This window comes from Cebus imitator, unplaced genomic scaffold (genome assembly GCF_001604975.1).
Source record: "Cebus imitator isolate Cc_AM_T3 unplaced genomic scaffold, Cebus_imitator-1.0 Scaffold253, whole genome shotgun sequence".
Lineage (NCBI taxonomy): Eukaryota > Metazoa > Chordata > Mammalia > Primates > Cebidae > Cebus > Cebus imitator.
This window is the reverse complement of record NW_016107568.1, coordinates 2,002,929-2,021,826: the sequence shown is the minus strand read 5'-3', so window position 1 is coordinate 2,021,826 and position 18,898 is coordinate 2,002,929. Positions and strand designations below refer to the sequence as shown.

The following is an 18,898-nucleotide window of genomic DNA, read 5'->3' as shown; positions in this document are numbered from 1 at the left end:
ACTTTGAGTTCTGGGGTACATGTGCAGATCTTGCAGGATTGTTACATAGGTATACAGATGCTGTGGTGGTTGGCTGCCTCCATCCCTCCGTCACCTATATTAATTTCTCCTGATGTTCTAGTGTTTTATGATCCACCATGGGAAAGAGTAATTCTGGTTTCTGACTAACTTTGGGGAAGAAAGAGGGAAAAGAGACAGGAGGAAAGGAGAAGATCAGAAAGACCTTGGTTCTGAGGCTGCTTCTGAAGCCTTCCAATGTCCTTTAGTTCAAAGACTCGGCATGCCAAAATGCCTTACTTTGTGGTGTCATTTTCTGAGCCCCAACAGAGACATCAGTATGAACTCATATTTAGCTCAATATAATGAATAAATTTAGAAATAAATATGGTTTTCTGTGTATACAGGGTACATAAATATATATTTAGTTCTTTTGATGAAAGAGCCTAGAAGAAGTGAAATAGCAGTAACAGCAAGCACATCTGTGTCCAGATCCTGGCTTGTAAATACCATTCTCTATCAAAATAAAGAAGGCTCTTTGTAGAAGTAGTTGACTCTGTGACAGTGGCAGGAAAAATACAATATGAGCTTAGAGCATCATGTAATGCCCTAAAGTAAGAACATACTCTAAATAAAATAAAAACACAAAGGATGAACGATGTCAAAGGAATGTATGGGCCTTCTGAAAGAGTTTCAAAGGATAAAAGCGGAAACACTTAGACCAAAAAAATGAAAGCAAAAACCTAGTATTGCTTTATAATTCCAAGTATAAAGTAAACAAATGAGAACACACTAATATAAATGATGATTGTAAATAAATAAATGAGAAAGGAGACAAATCTTGCTTACAGAAAAACTCCAAATAAGTTGTTTAAACACTGACCTCAGCAGGAGTTGGAGCTTAGTTCCCAAACACCAGCAGTGTGAACTGGAATTAATGATTTGTTTCAAAGATTAGAACATAGAAGGGGGAACAAAAAGTAACTCTATGTGAGAGAAATTAAGCCGACTTTGCCTAGGATTTGTGATCATGTTAACTTCATCTCTGATAAGTCATGTTGATAGCATGTATCCTTGATATGAGGTGCTAGAAGAGAAATTTATCACTGATGTTACTTGAAAAACAGTATAGCCCCTGTAAAATAATGAGAAAACCTCAGAAAAACATAATTTTCACTTCAGTTGTTCTAAGAAATGTCTCCTCAGCACTCCTTCAAAACACAGGGAAAGATGGACAATCTGTCATAACCAGAAGAGACTAAGGAAACCTGAAAACTAAATGCAAAAAGAGGAAAAGCATGGACAAACAAATGAGATTGGAATAAAGTCTGAAGTTTAGAAAGTAAGGCTGGGTATGGTAGCTCATGCCTGTAATCCCAGCATGTTAGGAGGCTGAGGTGGGAGGATCACCTGAGGTAGGAGTTCAAGACCAACCTGACCAACATGGAGAAACCCCATCTCTAATAAAAATAGAAAATTAGCCAAGTGTGATGGTGCATGCCAGTAATCCCAGCTACACAGGAGGCTGAGGCAGGAGAATCACTTGAACCCAGGAGGTGGAAGTGTGGTGAGCAAAGATAGCACCATTGCCCTCCAACCTGGGCAACAAGAGCAAAACTCCATCTGAAAAAAAAAAAATAAAAAAATAAAAAAGTAATAGTGTGTCAATCTTTTTTTTTTTGTAGTGTTGACAAATGTAAAATCATAATATAAGATTATGACATAGCAGAAATCAGGTAAGTGTTTGTATTATATTTGTATAGCTGCTGTGACAAAACATCACATACCAGGAAACTTAAAACAACAGATGTTTATTCTTTCATAGTTTGGAAGCCAGAAGTCCTAAATCAGCGGCACTGGACTGAAATCAACACATTAGCAAGGCTTGCTTTCTTCATAAACTGTGAGAATTTATTTTTTGCCTCTTTCATTTTATGGTGGCTGCAGGTATTCCATGGCTTGGGACCACATCACTTTAGTCTCTGCCTCCATGCTCACCTTGCGGACTCCTCTGTTGTCTGTCATCACATCTCTCTGTCTTCTTCTGATAGTGACATATATGAGCCTTTGGGGTTCGCACAGATAATCTACAATACTATCGCAGGCTTCATCACCTCTATATAGTCCTTTTAGGCAATATAAGGTAACATTAAAAGTTTCCAGGAATTAGGAAATATAAAGATTGTGGATCATAATAGCATATTGAATTTATGTTATGTTTGCTACTGAAAGATATTGTCATGTTTATATTCTACATAGATGTTTAGAATCATTTCAGTTAATTCTATAATTTATGTGTATAAAGTAATTTTCAAATATAATTAAATATTAAACCTTAGGTAATTTCACTTTTAATGTATTTTTATGATTTGCTAAGTAGTATTTATTTGATGTATTATTTTCTACTTCATGAGACATCACAGCTAAGTAAAAATTATGAGATGGCTTCAAATGAGTTACTTGATGACAGAATTTTCAGGAAATGATTCTGTCCAAAAGTGGGAGAAAAAGTGCTTAGAATAGAGACAAAAAATGTTTCAGCAAAGAAATTATCTGTCTTTTGAAATGAACTATACATCTATCTAGAAGGCTTATATTAAAGATAGTTTACTATAATCATGAATGGTTCAAAGTTTCAACATATTGATACAATTAGAATCAAAACTTAATTATTTTATCCATTCATTTAACAAATACTTATTGAGAATCTCCTATGAAACACACTCATATAGGTACCAAAGATCTTATTTTAAAAAACAAAAAACTCACCGCTTTACTGAAGTGTGCATTCTAGTTGGAGAGGAGGATATATAATAAACAAGTGAATAAATATACAAGAGTGTGAACAAGAACGAGGAAGAATAACACGAGATGAGGGAGCAGTGTACAGGGGGTGGGGAGAGTGATTATTTTATAAAGGTGGTGAAGGAAGGACTCTATGACTGGGTCACATTTTTAAAAAGACCTAAATGGAGTGAGGAAATACACATGGAAAACAGCAAGAACACAGGCCCTGAGTTTGGAGCATGCTTGGAGCTGTGAAAAACATCAAGGAGAGCAGTCTGAACAAAATGGAGTAAATACAGGTGAAGTAGCAAAAGGTGATGTATGTCATCTGAAATAATGAAGGAGCAGATTTAACCATTTCATAGCATTTGCAGAAAGAAAAGTGTACGTGTTTTGTTTCTCAGTATACTTTTAAACTGTAAAAGTTGGTAGTAATATACAAGGAAAGTCAAAAATGCATTTAATTTTACTCAATTTTTCTGGTACTCTGTAGGGTCTAGCCCTGCCGGGTCCTGTAAGCCCCTCTCTATTGGTGTGGAGATGAGAAACTGTGGAAATGAAGACAAAAGACACAGAGATGGAGAGAAAGAGAGTTTGGACCCAGGGGTCCACTGCCAACCAAAGTGCAGAGTCTGGCAGTGACACCAAGTGCCTGCACGCTCTGACTTTTATTGAGTACAAAGCAGGGGACAGGGTAGGTAGGGTGAAGTAATGGTGGTCAGTGATCAGGTCAGGTAAATCACGTGTCTTGGACATAGGGGCCCAGGTCTTTCAAGTAGCCAAAATAAGTTAAGGAGCATAACGCATCAGCACTTTTTCCATACTTGTAAAGAAAGAACAAAGATTAAGATTTGCGTTACTTTTACTGATTATGTCTTCTAAGAAAAAGAGGAACCAGGTGCAGAAGCAGAACATGAAAGTGGACATGGAAGGTGACCACGAAGCACAGCATCACATAGAGACAATTAAGCCCCCGATGTCTGTGGGTGTCCCTGACAGCTGTCAGGCCTACCACAAGAGCCTGGGGAAGCAGAGTTTTCTCCTAACTCCTCCGGGGAAGGAGACATGGTGGATGTATCCTTCCACAGCTGGTTAAACAGTGGGCACTTTTCCAGCATTGCTGCACAGCCAAGTCGCCCTCCAGCAGCCCTTACACGGGCATGACAGAGGGCTTGAAGTATCTTGCCTTAGGGTCACTTCTTTCACAATGTCACCTTAGGTTCACACTTTGCAACCCGAGAAGCATTAGTAACATTAAAAGATTATAATGAGTGTATATATATTTAAGTATCCATACCTATGATTATTTATGTGATTATATTTCTAATTTCATCATTTATATGGAAACAGGCTGAGGCTTCAGAACCTTGCCTCCACACTTGCGGGGTGGCCCACCCACAGTACTCTAGTTATTTTATCCTTTTAAAATTTAAAACATGAACATGTTGCTTCTATAAAATTACTCAGTAATGACACAAGTATTAATTCATATAAAATGCTATATTTACATATTCTGGATAAAATGTGCCAAGGATGCCGGGCACGGTGGCTCTCGCCTTTAATCCCAGCACTTTGTGAGGCTGAGGCGAGCGGATCACGAGGTCAAGAGACTGGCCAACATGGTGAAATGCTGTTTCGATTAAAAACACAAAAATTTAGCTGGGCATGGTGGCACGCACCTGTAGTCCTAGCTACTCGGGAGGCTGAGGCAGAAGAATCGCTTGAACCCAGGAGGCAGAGGTTGCAGTGAGCTGAGATTGCACCACTGCACTCCAGCCTAGTGACAGAGCAAGATACTGTCTCAAAAACAAACAACAAAAAAAAGCAAAAACAAAACAAATGTGCTAAGGAAAAGCATATACTTTCATTTAACAATATATGTTTTTTAAATAAAATTAGGACTCCTGGAACAGTATTCAGCTAAGTAAATTTGAAAGCATTAGGCTTAACTTTATATTCTGCTACCCAAATTAAATATTTAAATTACTTTCATTAAATATTCATGTATACACACAGTTCTACAGAGAAACAGAACCAATAAAAAATATATATATAAATAAAAGGACATTATCCTGGGAACTGGCATGTGAATATGGAGGCTGAGAAGTCTCACAACTGCAAACTGGAGAACCAGGAAAGCCAGTAGAGTAACTCAGAGTTTGAAGGCCTGAGAAAGGTCAGGACACAGTTGTGGAACTGGTATAAGGCCTGGAGGCCAAAGGCCCGAGAACCAGGAACTCAAATGTCTAAGAGCAAGAGAAGATGACTGTCCCAGCTCGAGAAGAGAGAAAATTCATCCTTCCTTCACCTTTTTGTTCTTTTCAGGAGAGCCCTCAATAGATTGAATGATGGCCACCCACATTGGTGAGGGCAGATCTTCCTTACTCAGTCTCCTGATTCAAATATTAATCTCTTCTGGAAACACCTTCACAGATACATTCAGAATAATGTTTAAGCAGCTATCTGGGCATCCCTTAATCCAGCCAAACTGACACATAAAATTGACCATCAGAACTTGCCACATTACATTTAATCCAGATGCATTTTCCACACACAGGGAAAATTTCCCATTTCATGTGAAACTTCCATGTACTTCTATTAATGGACTGTTTTTGCTCTGGTTTTATGTATATTTGCATTGACATGTGGTAGGAAAAAAAAATGCATGTAGAACGAATGAATGTATTAATATCTTTAAGGTTTTTGGCAAGGAAGCCCCGAGATGTCTCAGCCATTCTCGTTCAGGTGTTATGTTTCTGGACATAATGTTTCTTTTTATCTAGACAATAGAGTTTTAAACAGGCATGGTCATCACATCAGGAATTTAACATTATTGTGGACCTTAAATGTGATTCAGAACATGGAGAAGATCCGAGAGAAATAGGTCGTGGTGAATACTACAATGTTAAACTCACAATCCTAGAGACAATTTTGCCTTCTCAACAACTTTCTTGAATGCGCTCTTCACTTCCTTGTTCCTCAGGCTATAGACCAGGGGGTTCAGCATGGGGATGACCATCGTATAGAACACAGATGCCATTTTGTCTGTGTCCATGGAGTGACTGGAGCTGGGCTGTAAGTACATGAAGATAATAGTCCCATAGAAGATGGTGACTGCAATGAAGTGAGAGGCACAGGTGGACAAAGCCTTCTGGTATCCTGAAGCTGAGTGCATCCTTAGGATGGTGATAAAAATGAATATGTAGGATATCAAGATAACCAGGAGAGCAAAAAAGATGTTGAAGCTCACAACATAAACAAGAACAAGCTCGCTAACACGTCTATCAGAGCAAGCGAGAACCATGACTGCTGGAATATCACAGAAAAAGTGATGGACTTCATTGGACTTACAGAAAGAGAGACTAAATGTGTCCCCAGTGTGGATGGAGGCATTGAGGAAACCACAGAGGTAGGAGCCTATGGTCAGATAAACACACACACTTGTTGTCATGGTGGTGGTGTAATGTAGGGGTTTGCACACTGCTGCATAGCGGTCATAGGCCATTGAGGCCAAAAGGTAATTTTCCACAGTGGCGAAAGCTACAAAAATGTACATTTGAGCAGCACATGCATTGTAGGAGATGACCTTATCTTCTATAAGGAATCCAGCCATGACCATTGGAGTGACAGCTGAAAAGTAGCAAAAGTCCACTAGAGACAAGTTACTGAGAAAAAAATACATGGGATTGTGGAGACAGGAATCCCAGAATATCAATACAATAATTCCCAGGTTTCCAACCAGAGTGATAATATAGATGAAGAGGAACATTATAAAGAGGGGAACTTGCAGTTCTGAGTCATTTGTTAGTCCTAGAAGGATGAATTGTGTTACTTCTGTCTTATTTTCCATCATTGTTCTGGGTACTCATAGGATGCTTGTAGCAATACAAAAAGGAACAGTGTGATTAAATAATTGAATTAAAATTGAAAAGTATCAGTACAATATGTATTCCTTCGTTGTAGCAATAACTTGTACTTGATTTCTAAGATTTCCTAGAAAAAGCATGGCCTTGACAACCAAATTTAGCGCATTAATTATATAGAGTTACATACTGTTGAATCTGAAGAATCTTAATAGATTATCTACACAACTTTCAAATTTTATAAATTTGTAAACTCATATGAAGAAAATTTACTAACGTGATCAAGATGACTTGTCCGGATGCATCTATCTGTCAATTCAGTTTTCCTGAGCACAGGAAAAGCTGACACATGTTACTAATTTGCCAAGAACTTCTCTAGACATTTTAGATATACATTCATTTTTTCCTTGCAACAATATTGTAAATTTGATTAGTTGTTGCATTCATTTAAATTATGAAGCACAGAAGATGGAATAATGTATTCATATTTACACACGTATTAAATGGCAAGACGTGCTTTGGACCCATGCCAACCTTTGAACCCATGCTGAGTGTTTCCTAAGTCTAATGGTCTAAACTGAATTTAAATCAAATTGAATACAACCCAATTTACAATCACTCATTGTCTTCTTTGGTGCAAACTCAGTGTTTTAGATTTCACAATGAAGTAAGTGAATAATATATGCATAGTAAATGTGGTGCGATAACTGGGGTGTTAGGGGCGTGTTCAACTAGCAGAAACAATTTTGAGAGAAGCCTATCATCAGATACAGAGCTTGAGTTCTTGGAAAAAATGCTTATCAGTCCACCACTTACCACCTGGGAATCATTGGTTCTAATCTAACTCCCTTAAACATCACATTTTCTTCTGTAAAACTAGAACAGTAATGAGACCTACTTTGAGGTATTATTGTGAGAATTAAATAAGATAATGCATTAAAAATGCTAATGTTAAGCATGGCCTAATGAGTGCTAGTTATAATATTAAATATTATTATTAGGATGGTTGATAATCTTTTTGTTGGTTTAGTAAAGGTGGATGGTGACAAGCAGGGCTTTGAGCATGGGTGAGTTTTGAAATCTTGAAACTCCTGTCTCCAGTTTTCTTTTCCTCCATACTAGGACCACTGAGATTTTCTGTGTTCTTCAGTGATTCTCAGTTTGTTCCTCCTCCAAGCAAATGATTGCCTGCTCCGGAAAATTCATGGGAGTCATTCTTTTTTCTTAATTTCTCCCTTGAAATCCACATTTTAGTGTGGGTAAAAAAGTCCCTTTTTCCTAAAATCATTCTTTCTCTTATTTGTGTTATTCCATAGTCAAATCAAAGATTAAGGGTTAAAATTTCCTACATTTTGTGGTATCTTTATTTAGCTCACAGATCTGATTTGGTGGCAAATTCCATGTGATAAAATATTTTATTTGAATTTATTCTTGTTTAGAAACAATATTTTACTATGTATTTATTTTAATGTTTTTAAATTTCAAAGTTCATTTTAGATACAAGAGTTACATGTGCAGATTTGTTACATGGAAACATTGTGAGATGCTGAGGTTTGGAGTAGGGATTCTGTCCCCCGCTAGTGAGCATACTATCTGATAGGTAGTTTTTAACCCCACCTTCCCTTTCTCCACCCTCTAGTAGTCTGCAGGGTCTGTTGTTATCATATTCATGTCCATGTGTTTTCATCATTTAGCTCTCACTTGTTAGTGAGAATGTTCAGTATTTGGTTTTCTGTTCTTGTGTTACTTTGCTTAGGATTATGGCCTCCAGACTCATCCATGTTGCTGCAAAGGACGTGATTTCTTTTTTATGGCTATGTAGTATTTCACAGTGTACAGATTTCTTAAAGAACTTAAAAAAAGCTACTATTTGACCCAGTATATACCCAAAAATAAATAAGTCATTTTACTACAAAGACAAAGACATGATCAACCTAAACGTCCATCAATGATAGATAGGATAAAGAAAATATGGTACATATATACCACAGGATACTATGCAGCCATAAAAAGGTATGAGATCATCTCCTTTGCAGGGACATTGACAGATCTGGAAGCCATTATTCTCAGTAAACTAATGCAGAAACAGAAAATCAGATACTGCATGCTCTCACTTTTAAGTGGGAACTGAATGATGAAAACACATGGACACCTGGTGGAGAAAAACACAGTGGGGCCTGTCAGACAGTGGCAGGTAGGAGGAGCAAGAGCATCAGGAAAAAAAGCTAATGTCTGCTGGGCGATGGGATGATCTGCACAGCTAATCACCATGGCACATGTTTAACTATGTAACAAACCTGCACATCCTGCACATGTACCCCTGAACTTAAAAGTTGGAAATTTTTTTAAAAAGCCACATTTATCTGTACAATTATCAGCATACTATTCACAACAGCAAAGGCATAGAATCAGCCCTGGTGCCCATCAATGGTAGATTGGATAAAGAAGATGTGGTACATATACACCATGGAATACTACACAGCCATGATAAATGAATGAAATCAGAAACAATACTTTTAAATCTTTGTACCTGGATTAAGGTCTTTAGAAGGGTATCCAACCAATACTAACTACTGTATCCTACTGTCTTTCTCTTAAACACTTCACAAGTTCACTTTCCAAGCCTGACTTATGAAGATGTTATGTTGCTAACTTTAACATACATGACTGCTTTTAGCACACACTATGTTCTACAACCAATAATAAAAACTTTATATATAAATTGTGTGTATGTGTGTGTGTGTGTGAGAGAGATAGAGAGAGAGTTAGGTATTATTATTATTATTATGTTATTACTTTATCATTAAGAACATTGAGAATTTGAGAAGTGATGTGATGCTTCAAAATTCTATGGCTAATTTGAGAGTCAAGATTCAAGAGTTAAATAAATCCATCTTCAATCTAAAAGTCAAACCTTCAATTCAAAAGTCAAACCTTTCAGCCGCACATCACTGTCAACATATGTAGATGTGCTAATAGTAATAAGAACGAGATTATTTAAAAAGTTAAAACACAGGTCATAGCTTGTTGATTCATTTAACACCCTTTTGTAGTTTAAAGAATAAACATTTCACTCATTTTTATTTGTTTGTTTTTGTCTTTGTACAGCTAATGAGAAGCCAATATATAACAAACTGATAAAATTACCACCTAGTCAATCAGAACATCATCTATCTTATTTTTTGGTTCATATCTTTGGAGAAAGAAGCATATTTCATAAGCATCACTAAATTTCCTATAATAGAACATTTATGCCCTACACTCACCTCAGTATTTTAGAAAAAATTTTGAAAACATCTATTTCTGCTCTCAAATAACTTATAGTAGGTATAGCTCCCCCAATGCTTTTGCATGAGTTACACTTCTCTCTAAAATGTTTCTTAGATATAGAAGCTTACCATACAGCTGGATGAGCAGAAACAGTCAATACAGAATAGTTGATCTGTAATCAGAAAATCAGCCTTGGAATATTGCATAAATATGTTTAGAGAAGCTTGCTTTCAGATAGTGGTCAACAGGTTTCAAGGTCTCTTAGGCATGGGAAAATAAAGGGAAGAATATTAATATGGAACAAGTCCTGAATCTACTTTTAATTCTTTCTGTGCACTTAAAGGAGTTACTTATCTTCTCCTTTCCTGAGAAAATAAACATATTAATGCTACCTCTCTTACATAATTCACAGAATTGCATCTGTAAATAACAAATAAGGGAGCCCTGTGAAACATCTTGTTAAGGGGTCATCATGTGAAAGTCAGTCAATGTAATTTTTAAATTGGGATGTTTTCCCTGAGCATGGTCAGAAGGCATGCATGAACTAAAAGCAATTATCGTTTAGATGAATACATGATGATCCGCGGAGCTCTGTACACAGTGAGTTCTATCTAAAACTACATTAAGTTGAGTCATGTTGGGATTTCAGATGCTAATATATGGAGATATAAATATAATTATAGGGGCATGGAGATCTCTGGAGATGTACCCTGTGAGAGGATCTACAACTCCTCATTCTACTTTCCTGGTGAAGAACCAATTAAACTGCCTGTGGGGATCAAGCTGATTATTTTTAATATGCACACATAATTTGTTATTTCTTTTTTCCATTCTCTAATTAATGCATAATTCATATAAAGTAATGCCCAGTATTAATACACACTTTATTGTATAGTTCTAAGAATTTTGTCAAATATATGGTTACATAATGACTACAACAGTCACATAAAAAAATTATCTGAACCTACTTTTTGGTAACCTCTATTCCCACCCACTACCCTGGCAACAAGTAAATTATTTTTGTCTAAATAATTTTGCCTTTGCTAGAATATCTTTAAATATAACCTTATGTCTTTAAATATCATCCCGGAATATGTAGTCTTTGAGTCTGGCATTTTTCACTTTCACTTAGCAATTAAGATTCACGCATATTGTTGTCTATGTCAGAGTTAAATCCTTTTTATTGTAGAATATTGCATTATGTGGATACTATAGATTGTATTTCTCATTGTGCAACTGAGAAACATTTATATTCATTTTGAAGTTTGGTGATTAGAAATAAAGCTGATCTAAACTTTTCATTAAAGATTTCTGGGTCGGGCATGCTAACTCATGCCTGTAATCCTAGCACTTTGAGAGGCCAAGGTGGGTGGATCACTTGAGGTCAGGAGTTTGAGACCAGTCTGGCCAACACAGTGAAGCCCTGTATCTACTAAAAATACAAAAATTAGCCAAGCATGGTAGCAGGCACCTGTAATCCCAGTTAGTAAGGAGGTTGAGGCAGAAAAATCACTTTAACCTGGGAGGCGGGGGCTGCAGTGAGCTGAGATCGCACCACTGCACTGCAGCCTAGGTGACAGAGTGAGACTCTGTCTCAAAAAAAAAAAAGAAAAGACTTCTGAGGTGAACATAAATTTTCATTTCATTTGAATAAATATTGACAAGTCAGATTGAATTGTCATATGGTGAGCACAGGTTTATCTGAATAAGAAACTGCCAACATCTTTTCTGAAGATACTCTACTATTTTGAATACCCACTAGCAGTCGATTAAAATTGTTTCACTTCTGTATCAGCATTTTATATTTTAATGGTTTTTTAAAATTAATTTTTATTTTACTTTCATTTTTTATTTTTCTCTAAGACATCTTGAGAAATCTCCTTAGAAATCTTCTTAACACTTATGTACTTTATCACCACAATTCTGGCCTAGGAATGCTTTTCTTTTCCAACAAAGGAGACATATTCATCCTTTTGCACAGATTAATCACTTTGCACTGTTGCTTTTGAGCCCACACCACACCCCCAAACAGACTTATCACATCTGCCTTAGCACAAGCAAGTATCATAAACATTTGTTCTGTGCACCAAGGTTGCTTCACTTCAAATTTGAGTAAGAAATGCACCCTTTTCAAACTTCTTCTGTAAGGAAGAAGAAAATACTATCTTGTCATTCTCATAAAAATTTCAAGAAGATATTCACATGACATATTTATAGAGCACAGCACACTTTCTACCACATAGCAGATGTCCCATGGGATAAATATTAATATTTATTATTTAAAAAGATGAGGAGGTGGGGCAGCGGGGAGAGATAGCATGGGAAGAAATGCCAGATATTGGTGAAGGAGAGGAAGGCAGCAAATCACACTGCCATGTGTGTACCTATGCAACAATCTTGCATGTTCTTCACATGTACCCCAAAACCTAAAATGCAATTAAAAAAAGTCCATAGATGGGTCACAAAAATAGTAGTACACGAAAAATCCACTTGCTTTTCTATATGTGTGTGCCCCATTCCAGCAAGGCAGGACATGTAATAGTTATAGATAATGAACTATAAAAAGAATTGTAATGTTGGTTGAAGCATACACCCTATTCTCCAGTTATTTCGTCTCCTGCTATGATAATCAAAAGGCTTAATGTTCCAGCAGGTGCAGCAACAGATGGTGATACCTTCATCAGCTGGTGTCTTTGAGTGACCACATACAGCTTTTCATTTAGCCAGACAACCTGCCTGATAGACATGTAGTAGCATAAGTGAGAAACAAATCTGTAGGATGCTAAATAACAATCTTCCGAAATATCAGATTCTAATACCTGGAATCTGTAAACTTTATATGACAATGGCTTTGCAGTTACGATCAAATTAAGGATAGTGAGATGGAGATTAATCTGAATTATTTGGTGGGTTCTAAATCCAGTTACCAGTTCCTTGTAAGACAGGGGCAGGAAAAATGATAGATTAGAATATTTTAAGGGCCTGTTACTCCACAGAAACACTAAAAAGGCAAGCAAAAACTGGCACAATCAACTTGGTTTGAACTCTGGAAAATAGTCAAGGATCTACAGAAACAAAGTGAATGATGAATAAAGAAAAAGGTGACTTCACATCACATTTTTAGAAAGTATCTGTCAAACTGCTATGTGACCACAAGTAAAGAAACAGAGACATCAGAGGCCACATATGACAATAAATACATTCTTTAAAATATTTTAATAAAACTTACTTAATAAACAACTGCACCTAGAGCAAGCAACCACAAATGAAACAGGGGGTGTGAGGGGGAGATAATTTGACTTCCAGAATTACCATATTATAATTTTTTAAATGTCAAACTTTCAACCAAAAATAAGACATATATGAAGGATCAAGAAACAATGTCCAATTTACAAGAAAACAAAAATTAACAGAAATTGTCCTGTGGAAGCACAAATGTTATACCTAGAAGACAAAAATCTTAAATCAGTTGCCTTAAATGGGTTCAAAAATATTTTGAAAAAACCTGACAAGGAACAAAAGAAAACTAGGACAATGGTGTTTTAATATATAGTAAATATCAATTAAAATACAACTGACTAAAATAAACCAGATTGAATTTCTGGAACTGAAAAGTACAATGAGTGAAATAAAAAATTCACCAGAGAGTTCTAACAATTATTTGACGAGGGAAGAAAAAAATCAGTGAACTCCTTCCCTCCATCCCTCCCTTCCTCTCTCCCTCCCTCCCTGCCTCCCTCCTTCTCTCCCTCCCTCCTTTCCTCCCTTCCTTCCTTTCTTCCTTCCTTCCTTCCTTCCTTCATTCTTTTTTTTTTGAGACAAAGTCTTATGCTGTCACCCAGGCTGTAGTACAGTGGTATGATCATGGCTCACTACAGTCTCCACCTCTTGGCTCTAAGTGATCCTCCTGCCTCAGCCTCCCAAGTAGCTGGGGACCCAGGCATGCACGAACACACCTGGCTACATTTTCTTCTTCTTTTTTTTTTTTTTGAGTCAAGTTTTTGTCATGTTGCCCAGGCTGGTTTTGTATTACTGCACTCAAGTGATCCATCTGCCTCAACAACCCAATGTGCTGGTATTGTAGAAATGAGCCACCATGTCTGGCCAAATCAGTAAATTTCTAGACATGTCAATTAACGTAATCTGGTCTGAGGAGAAGAAAGAAAAATAGAATGAAGACAAAATGAAACGAAAAGAACTTGAGACCTATTGCATGCTGTCAATTATACCAACATTAGCACAGTAGAGTACATGAATGAGAGGTGAAATAAGAAAAAGTTCAGAAGAAATATTTTAAAAATTATGGTCTCCAATTTCCCAAACTTGATTAATTTCATAAATCTTCACTTAGAAAAAGCTCATAAAGCTTAAGAAGGATTAACATGAAGCAATCCCCTATTGAGAATGTCTTATCTATAGTCATCAGAAATATTGTCTGTAGTTTCCATTTCTTATGGTACCTTTTTCTTGTTTTGAATATGAGAATAATGCTGGTCACATAAAATTAGTTTAAAAGTGTTCTCTTCTCTTTAGTTATTTGGAAGAATGTGATAATAATTGGCCGTTCCTCTTTTCAAAAATGTTTGGTAAATTTCACCAGAGGAGTCATCTGGTTCTGGGATTTAATTCAGGGGAGATTTTTGATTACTGATTCAATCTCTTTACCCATTATTTGTCTATCCAGACTTTGTGTTTTTTCATGATTCAGTCTTGGTATGTTTTATGATTCTAGGAATTTATTCATTTCTTCTTGGTTACTCAGTCTTTAGGTATAAAATTGTTCATAATAGTCTCTTACAATCCTTTTTACTTTGGTGATATCAGTTATAATTTCACAACTTTCATTTAAAAAAATTTGAATCATTTCTCTCCTTTGCTTAATAAGTCTAGTTAAGCATTTGCCAATTTTATCTTTTCAAAAAAACTAACTCTTATGTTCACTGATTTTTCTATTGTTTTTATATTTTTTACTTTTTTTCTGCTCTCTTATTTATTATTTCCTTCTTCTAATTTTTATCTTAATTTGTTCTAGTTCTTTGAAGTGTACAGTTAGGTTGTTTATTTGAAATCTTTCTTCTTTTAATGTAGTCATTTATTGTCAGAAATTTCCTTCTTAGTAATGTTTTTGCTACATCCCATCAGCTTTGGTATGTTGTGTTTTTGTTTTCATTTGTCTCGACATATATTATTTTTATTATTTTATTTTTAATTGAAAAACAATAATTGTATATATTTAATGGGTACAAAATTATATTTCAACATATGTGTACACTGTGGAATGATCAAATCAGAATAATCAGCAAATCTATAAAATCAGAGATGAAAAAGAAGCTATTACAACTGATACTAAAGAAATGTAAAAGATGATAAGAAACTGCTGTAAACAATTGTATTTCAACAAATTGGAAAACCTAGAATAAATAGATACATTCCTGGACATAGAAAACCTAGTAAGGTTGAATTTTAAAAATATAATATCTAAAGAGAACAACAATGATTAATGAAATTGAATCAGTAATAAAGTCTCCAATCGGCCAGGCGCCGTGGTTCACGCCTGTAATCCCAGTACTTTGGGAGGCCGAGGCGGGTGGATCACGAGGTCAAGAGATCGAGACCATCCTGGACAACACGGTGAAACCCCGTCTCTACTAAAAATACAAAAAATCAGCTGGGCATGGTGGCGCATGTCTGTAATCCCAGCTACTCAGGAGGCTGAGGCAGGAGAATTGCCTGAACCCAGGAGGCGGAGGTTGCGGTGAGCCGAGATTGCGCCATTGCACTCCAGCCTGGGTAACAAGAGTGAAACTCGGTCTAAAAAAAAATAATAATAAATAACAAAAAATAAAAAAATAAAAAATAATAAAGTCTCCAATCAAAGAAAAGTGCAGGACCTCATGGCTTCACTGCTGAATTCTACCAAAAAAAAAAATTGTTTTTTTTTTATAATTGTTCACAAACTATAGAAAATAATTGAAAAGAATGGAACACTTCCACATTCATGCTCTGAGGTGATAATTACCCTAAAACCAAGACCAGACAAGGACTCAGAAAGAAAGAAAGCTACAGGCCAATATCCATGGTGAATGTAGATGCAAAAATATTCAACAAAATGCTAGCAATAAAAATTCAACAGCACATTAAAGAGATCATTCACCACGATCAAGTGGGATTTTTTTTCCAGGGATGCAGAAATAGTTTAACATATGCAAATCAACAAATGTGATACATCACATTAGCAAAAAAAGGATAAAAACACGATTATTTCAATAGATGCAGAAAAAGCATTCAACAAAATTCAACATCGCTTCATGATAAAAACCTCAACAAATCAGGAATAGAAGGACTATAGCTTCACATAACAAAGGCAACATACAATAAATCCACAGCCAGCATTGTATTGAATGAGAAAGAGTTGAAAGCTCTTCCTCTAAGATCTCAGACAAGATGAGAATGTGCCCACAAGAGGACTTGCTGGTGTTCCTGTTTAACAAGTATGTTTGCATTGGAATGTGAGAGAGAAAATGCAAGTGGAACAAGTGAATAAACCAAATGTCATTAGTAAGGTGTGACCTGTGACTTCCAAAAATTCTAATAATTCCCTTTAGCCTTCCACATTCAGGTGTTACATTTCTGAGAATGTTTTCTTTTTATTAAATAATTGACTTCTAAAGAGGTAAGAATATCACCTCATAAACAAATGTATTGTGGTGTTTCAAATGTAACTCATTGCATGAGGAAGGTCTGAGATCAGTGAAACAACATTTTTGTGTATGCAGCAATGTTAAAGTTCCAATCTTACAGAAATTTTTGCCTTCTCAACACTTTCTTGAATGCATTCTTGACTTCTCTTCCTCAGGCTATAAACCACAGGGTTCTACATGGGGATGATCACAGCATAGAACACGGATGCCATTTTGTCTGCATCCATGGAGTGGCTGGAGCTGGGCTGCAAATACGTGAAGATGACTGTCCCATAGAAGATGGAGACTGCAGTGAGGTGAGAGGCACAGGTAGACAACGCTTTTTGGTGTCCCTTAGCTGAATGCATCTTCAAGATGGTGATGAATATGAACAGGTAGGAGATCAAGATAACTAAAAGAGCAAAAAAGATATTAAAGCTTGACATAAAAACCAGAATCACCTCACTAATGTGTTTATCGGAGCAAGACAGAGCCATGACTGCTGGAACATCACAGAAAAAGTGATGTACCAGATTGGACTTACAGAAAGAGAGACTGACTATGTCCCCAATGTGGAATGAGGCATTTAGGAAGCCACAGACATAAGAGCCTAGGGCCAGACAAGCATATACACTGGCTGTCATGGTGGTGGTGTAGTATAGGGGTTTGCACACTGCTGCATAACGGTCATAGGCCATTGAGGCCAATAAGTAATTTTCCACAGTGGCCAAGGCTACAAAGAGGAACATCTGAACAGCACATGCATTGTAGGAGATGACCTTGTCTCCTGTAAGGAACTCAGCCATGACCTTGGGAGTGACAGCTGAGGAGTATCCAAAGTCCACCAGAGACAGGTTACTGAGAAAGAAGTACATGGGTGTGTGGAGACAAGACTCCAGCAGGATCAGCAGCATCATCCCCAGGTTCCCACACAGAGTGAGGAGGTAGATGAGGGTAAACAAGATAAAGAGGGGGACCTGTAGTTCTGGGGCATCGGTTAGTCCTAGAAGAATGAACTTTGTAACTTCTGTACAATTCTCCATAAGTATTATCTGGGAATTGCAAGATGTCCTATAGTAATGAGAAATAAAGGAATAGAGTGATAAACAAAAAAGAGATTTAGAAATGTATAAATACTATGTTCATTATGTAATTAGAGCAATGATTTGTACTTCAAAATTCTATTGATCTAAAGCATAGGTTTGACAACAATATTTAGTGCATTATCTACAGAGTTACAATCTGTTGAATCCAGGGGACCTTTATAAATAATATTCCAATATTGCCACTTTATAAATTTATAAACTGATATGTGGTATATTTAATTAATGATATGTACAAGATGACTCATCTGCAATTAATTTTTCTGCCAATTTAGTTTTTCCTAATCTAGTAAAACATATATATATATATATATATATATATATATATATATATATATTTATGTTGCTCACATACTGGGAACTGTTCTAGGCAATTTGTATATATATTTATTGATTCCCCTCAACAATATAATGCGGTTGATTAGTTATTACATTTATTTAAATTATGAGACTCACAAGATTAAGTCATTTATTTGTATGTACACAAGTATTATAGTCAAGCCTCTCTTTGGGCCCAGGAGAGTCATTCTCAAGTTCAATGATCTAAATTGAAACTAAAACAAATTGAATGTGAAGCAATTTACAATTACTTATTGTCTTTGTTGGTGCAAACTTAGGCAGGCTTCACAGTGAGGTAACACATTAAGGGTCTCAGGACAACTGGAGAAGTAGGTAAATGTACAACCAGAAAAGGCAATTCTGAGGGGAAGGCAGCATCAGATATAGAGCTTGGGATTGGGAAGTGGTGCATATCAGTCCTACCATTTACTACCTAGGCGGCATTGATCCCAAACTAACTTCCCCAAACCTGATTTATTTCATCTGCATAATGAAAATATCAACGAGACCTACCTCAAGGCATTATTTTGAAAATTCAATGAAATAATACACTTTAAAACAATGAACAAAGTGTTAAATGTTCAACACATTCTGATGAGAGCTAGCTATAATATTATTATTAGGATGGAACGATGATCTCTGTTAGTTTCATAAAGGAGGATGGCAGGGCTTTGTGTGTGGGTAAATTTTGAAGTCTTGTAGCCCCCTGTTCAATTTGTCTTTTCTCACAACTGGGGCTACTGAGATTTTCTGTGTCTTCCAATAATTCTCATTCTGACTTAATTGGCTTCTCTAGTGATTCCATGTGAACCATTCTTTTGTATAATTTCTTCCTTGAAACTTACATTTTAGCTTGGTT

General features: G+C 36.3%; 2 protein-coding genes across 2 annotated transcripts in view; both read right to left on the bottom strand.

The window, feature by feature from the left end:
- Nucleotides 1-4,873: 4,873 nt before the first annotated feature.
- Nucleotides 4,874-6,637, bottom strand: LOC108282952 (olfactory receptor 5B3). The gene has a single exon (XM_017499001.1). The coding sequence runs from the start codon at nucleotides 6,635-6,637 to the stop codon at nucleotides 5,696-5,698; it is 942 nt and encodes a 313-aa protein (XP_017354490.1). The 3' UTR covers nucleotides 4,874-5,695.
- A 9,542-nt stretch (nucleotides 6,638-16,179) lies between these two features.
- LOC108282888 (olfactory receptor 5B2) overlaps nucleotides 16,180-18,898 on the bottom strand; it is a 5,594-nt gene continuing 2,875 nt past the window's right edge. The window contains exon 3 of the mRNA XM_017498923.2: nucleotides 16,180-17,668. Within this exon, the coding sequence (XP_017354412.1) occupies nucleotides 16,792-17,640 (849 nt within the window). The 5' untranslated portion in view covers nucleotides 17,641-17,668 and the 3' untranslated portion in view covers nucleotides 16,180-16,791. The remainder of the gene's footprint in view (nucleotides 17,669-18,898) is intronic.

Coding starts and splice junctions, on each gene's coding strand:
- LOC108282952 (XM_017499001.1), bottom strand. CDS start 6,637: ATGATGGAAAATAAGACAGAAGTAACACAATTCATCCTTCTAGGACTA.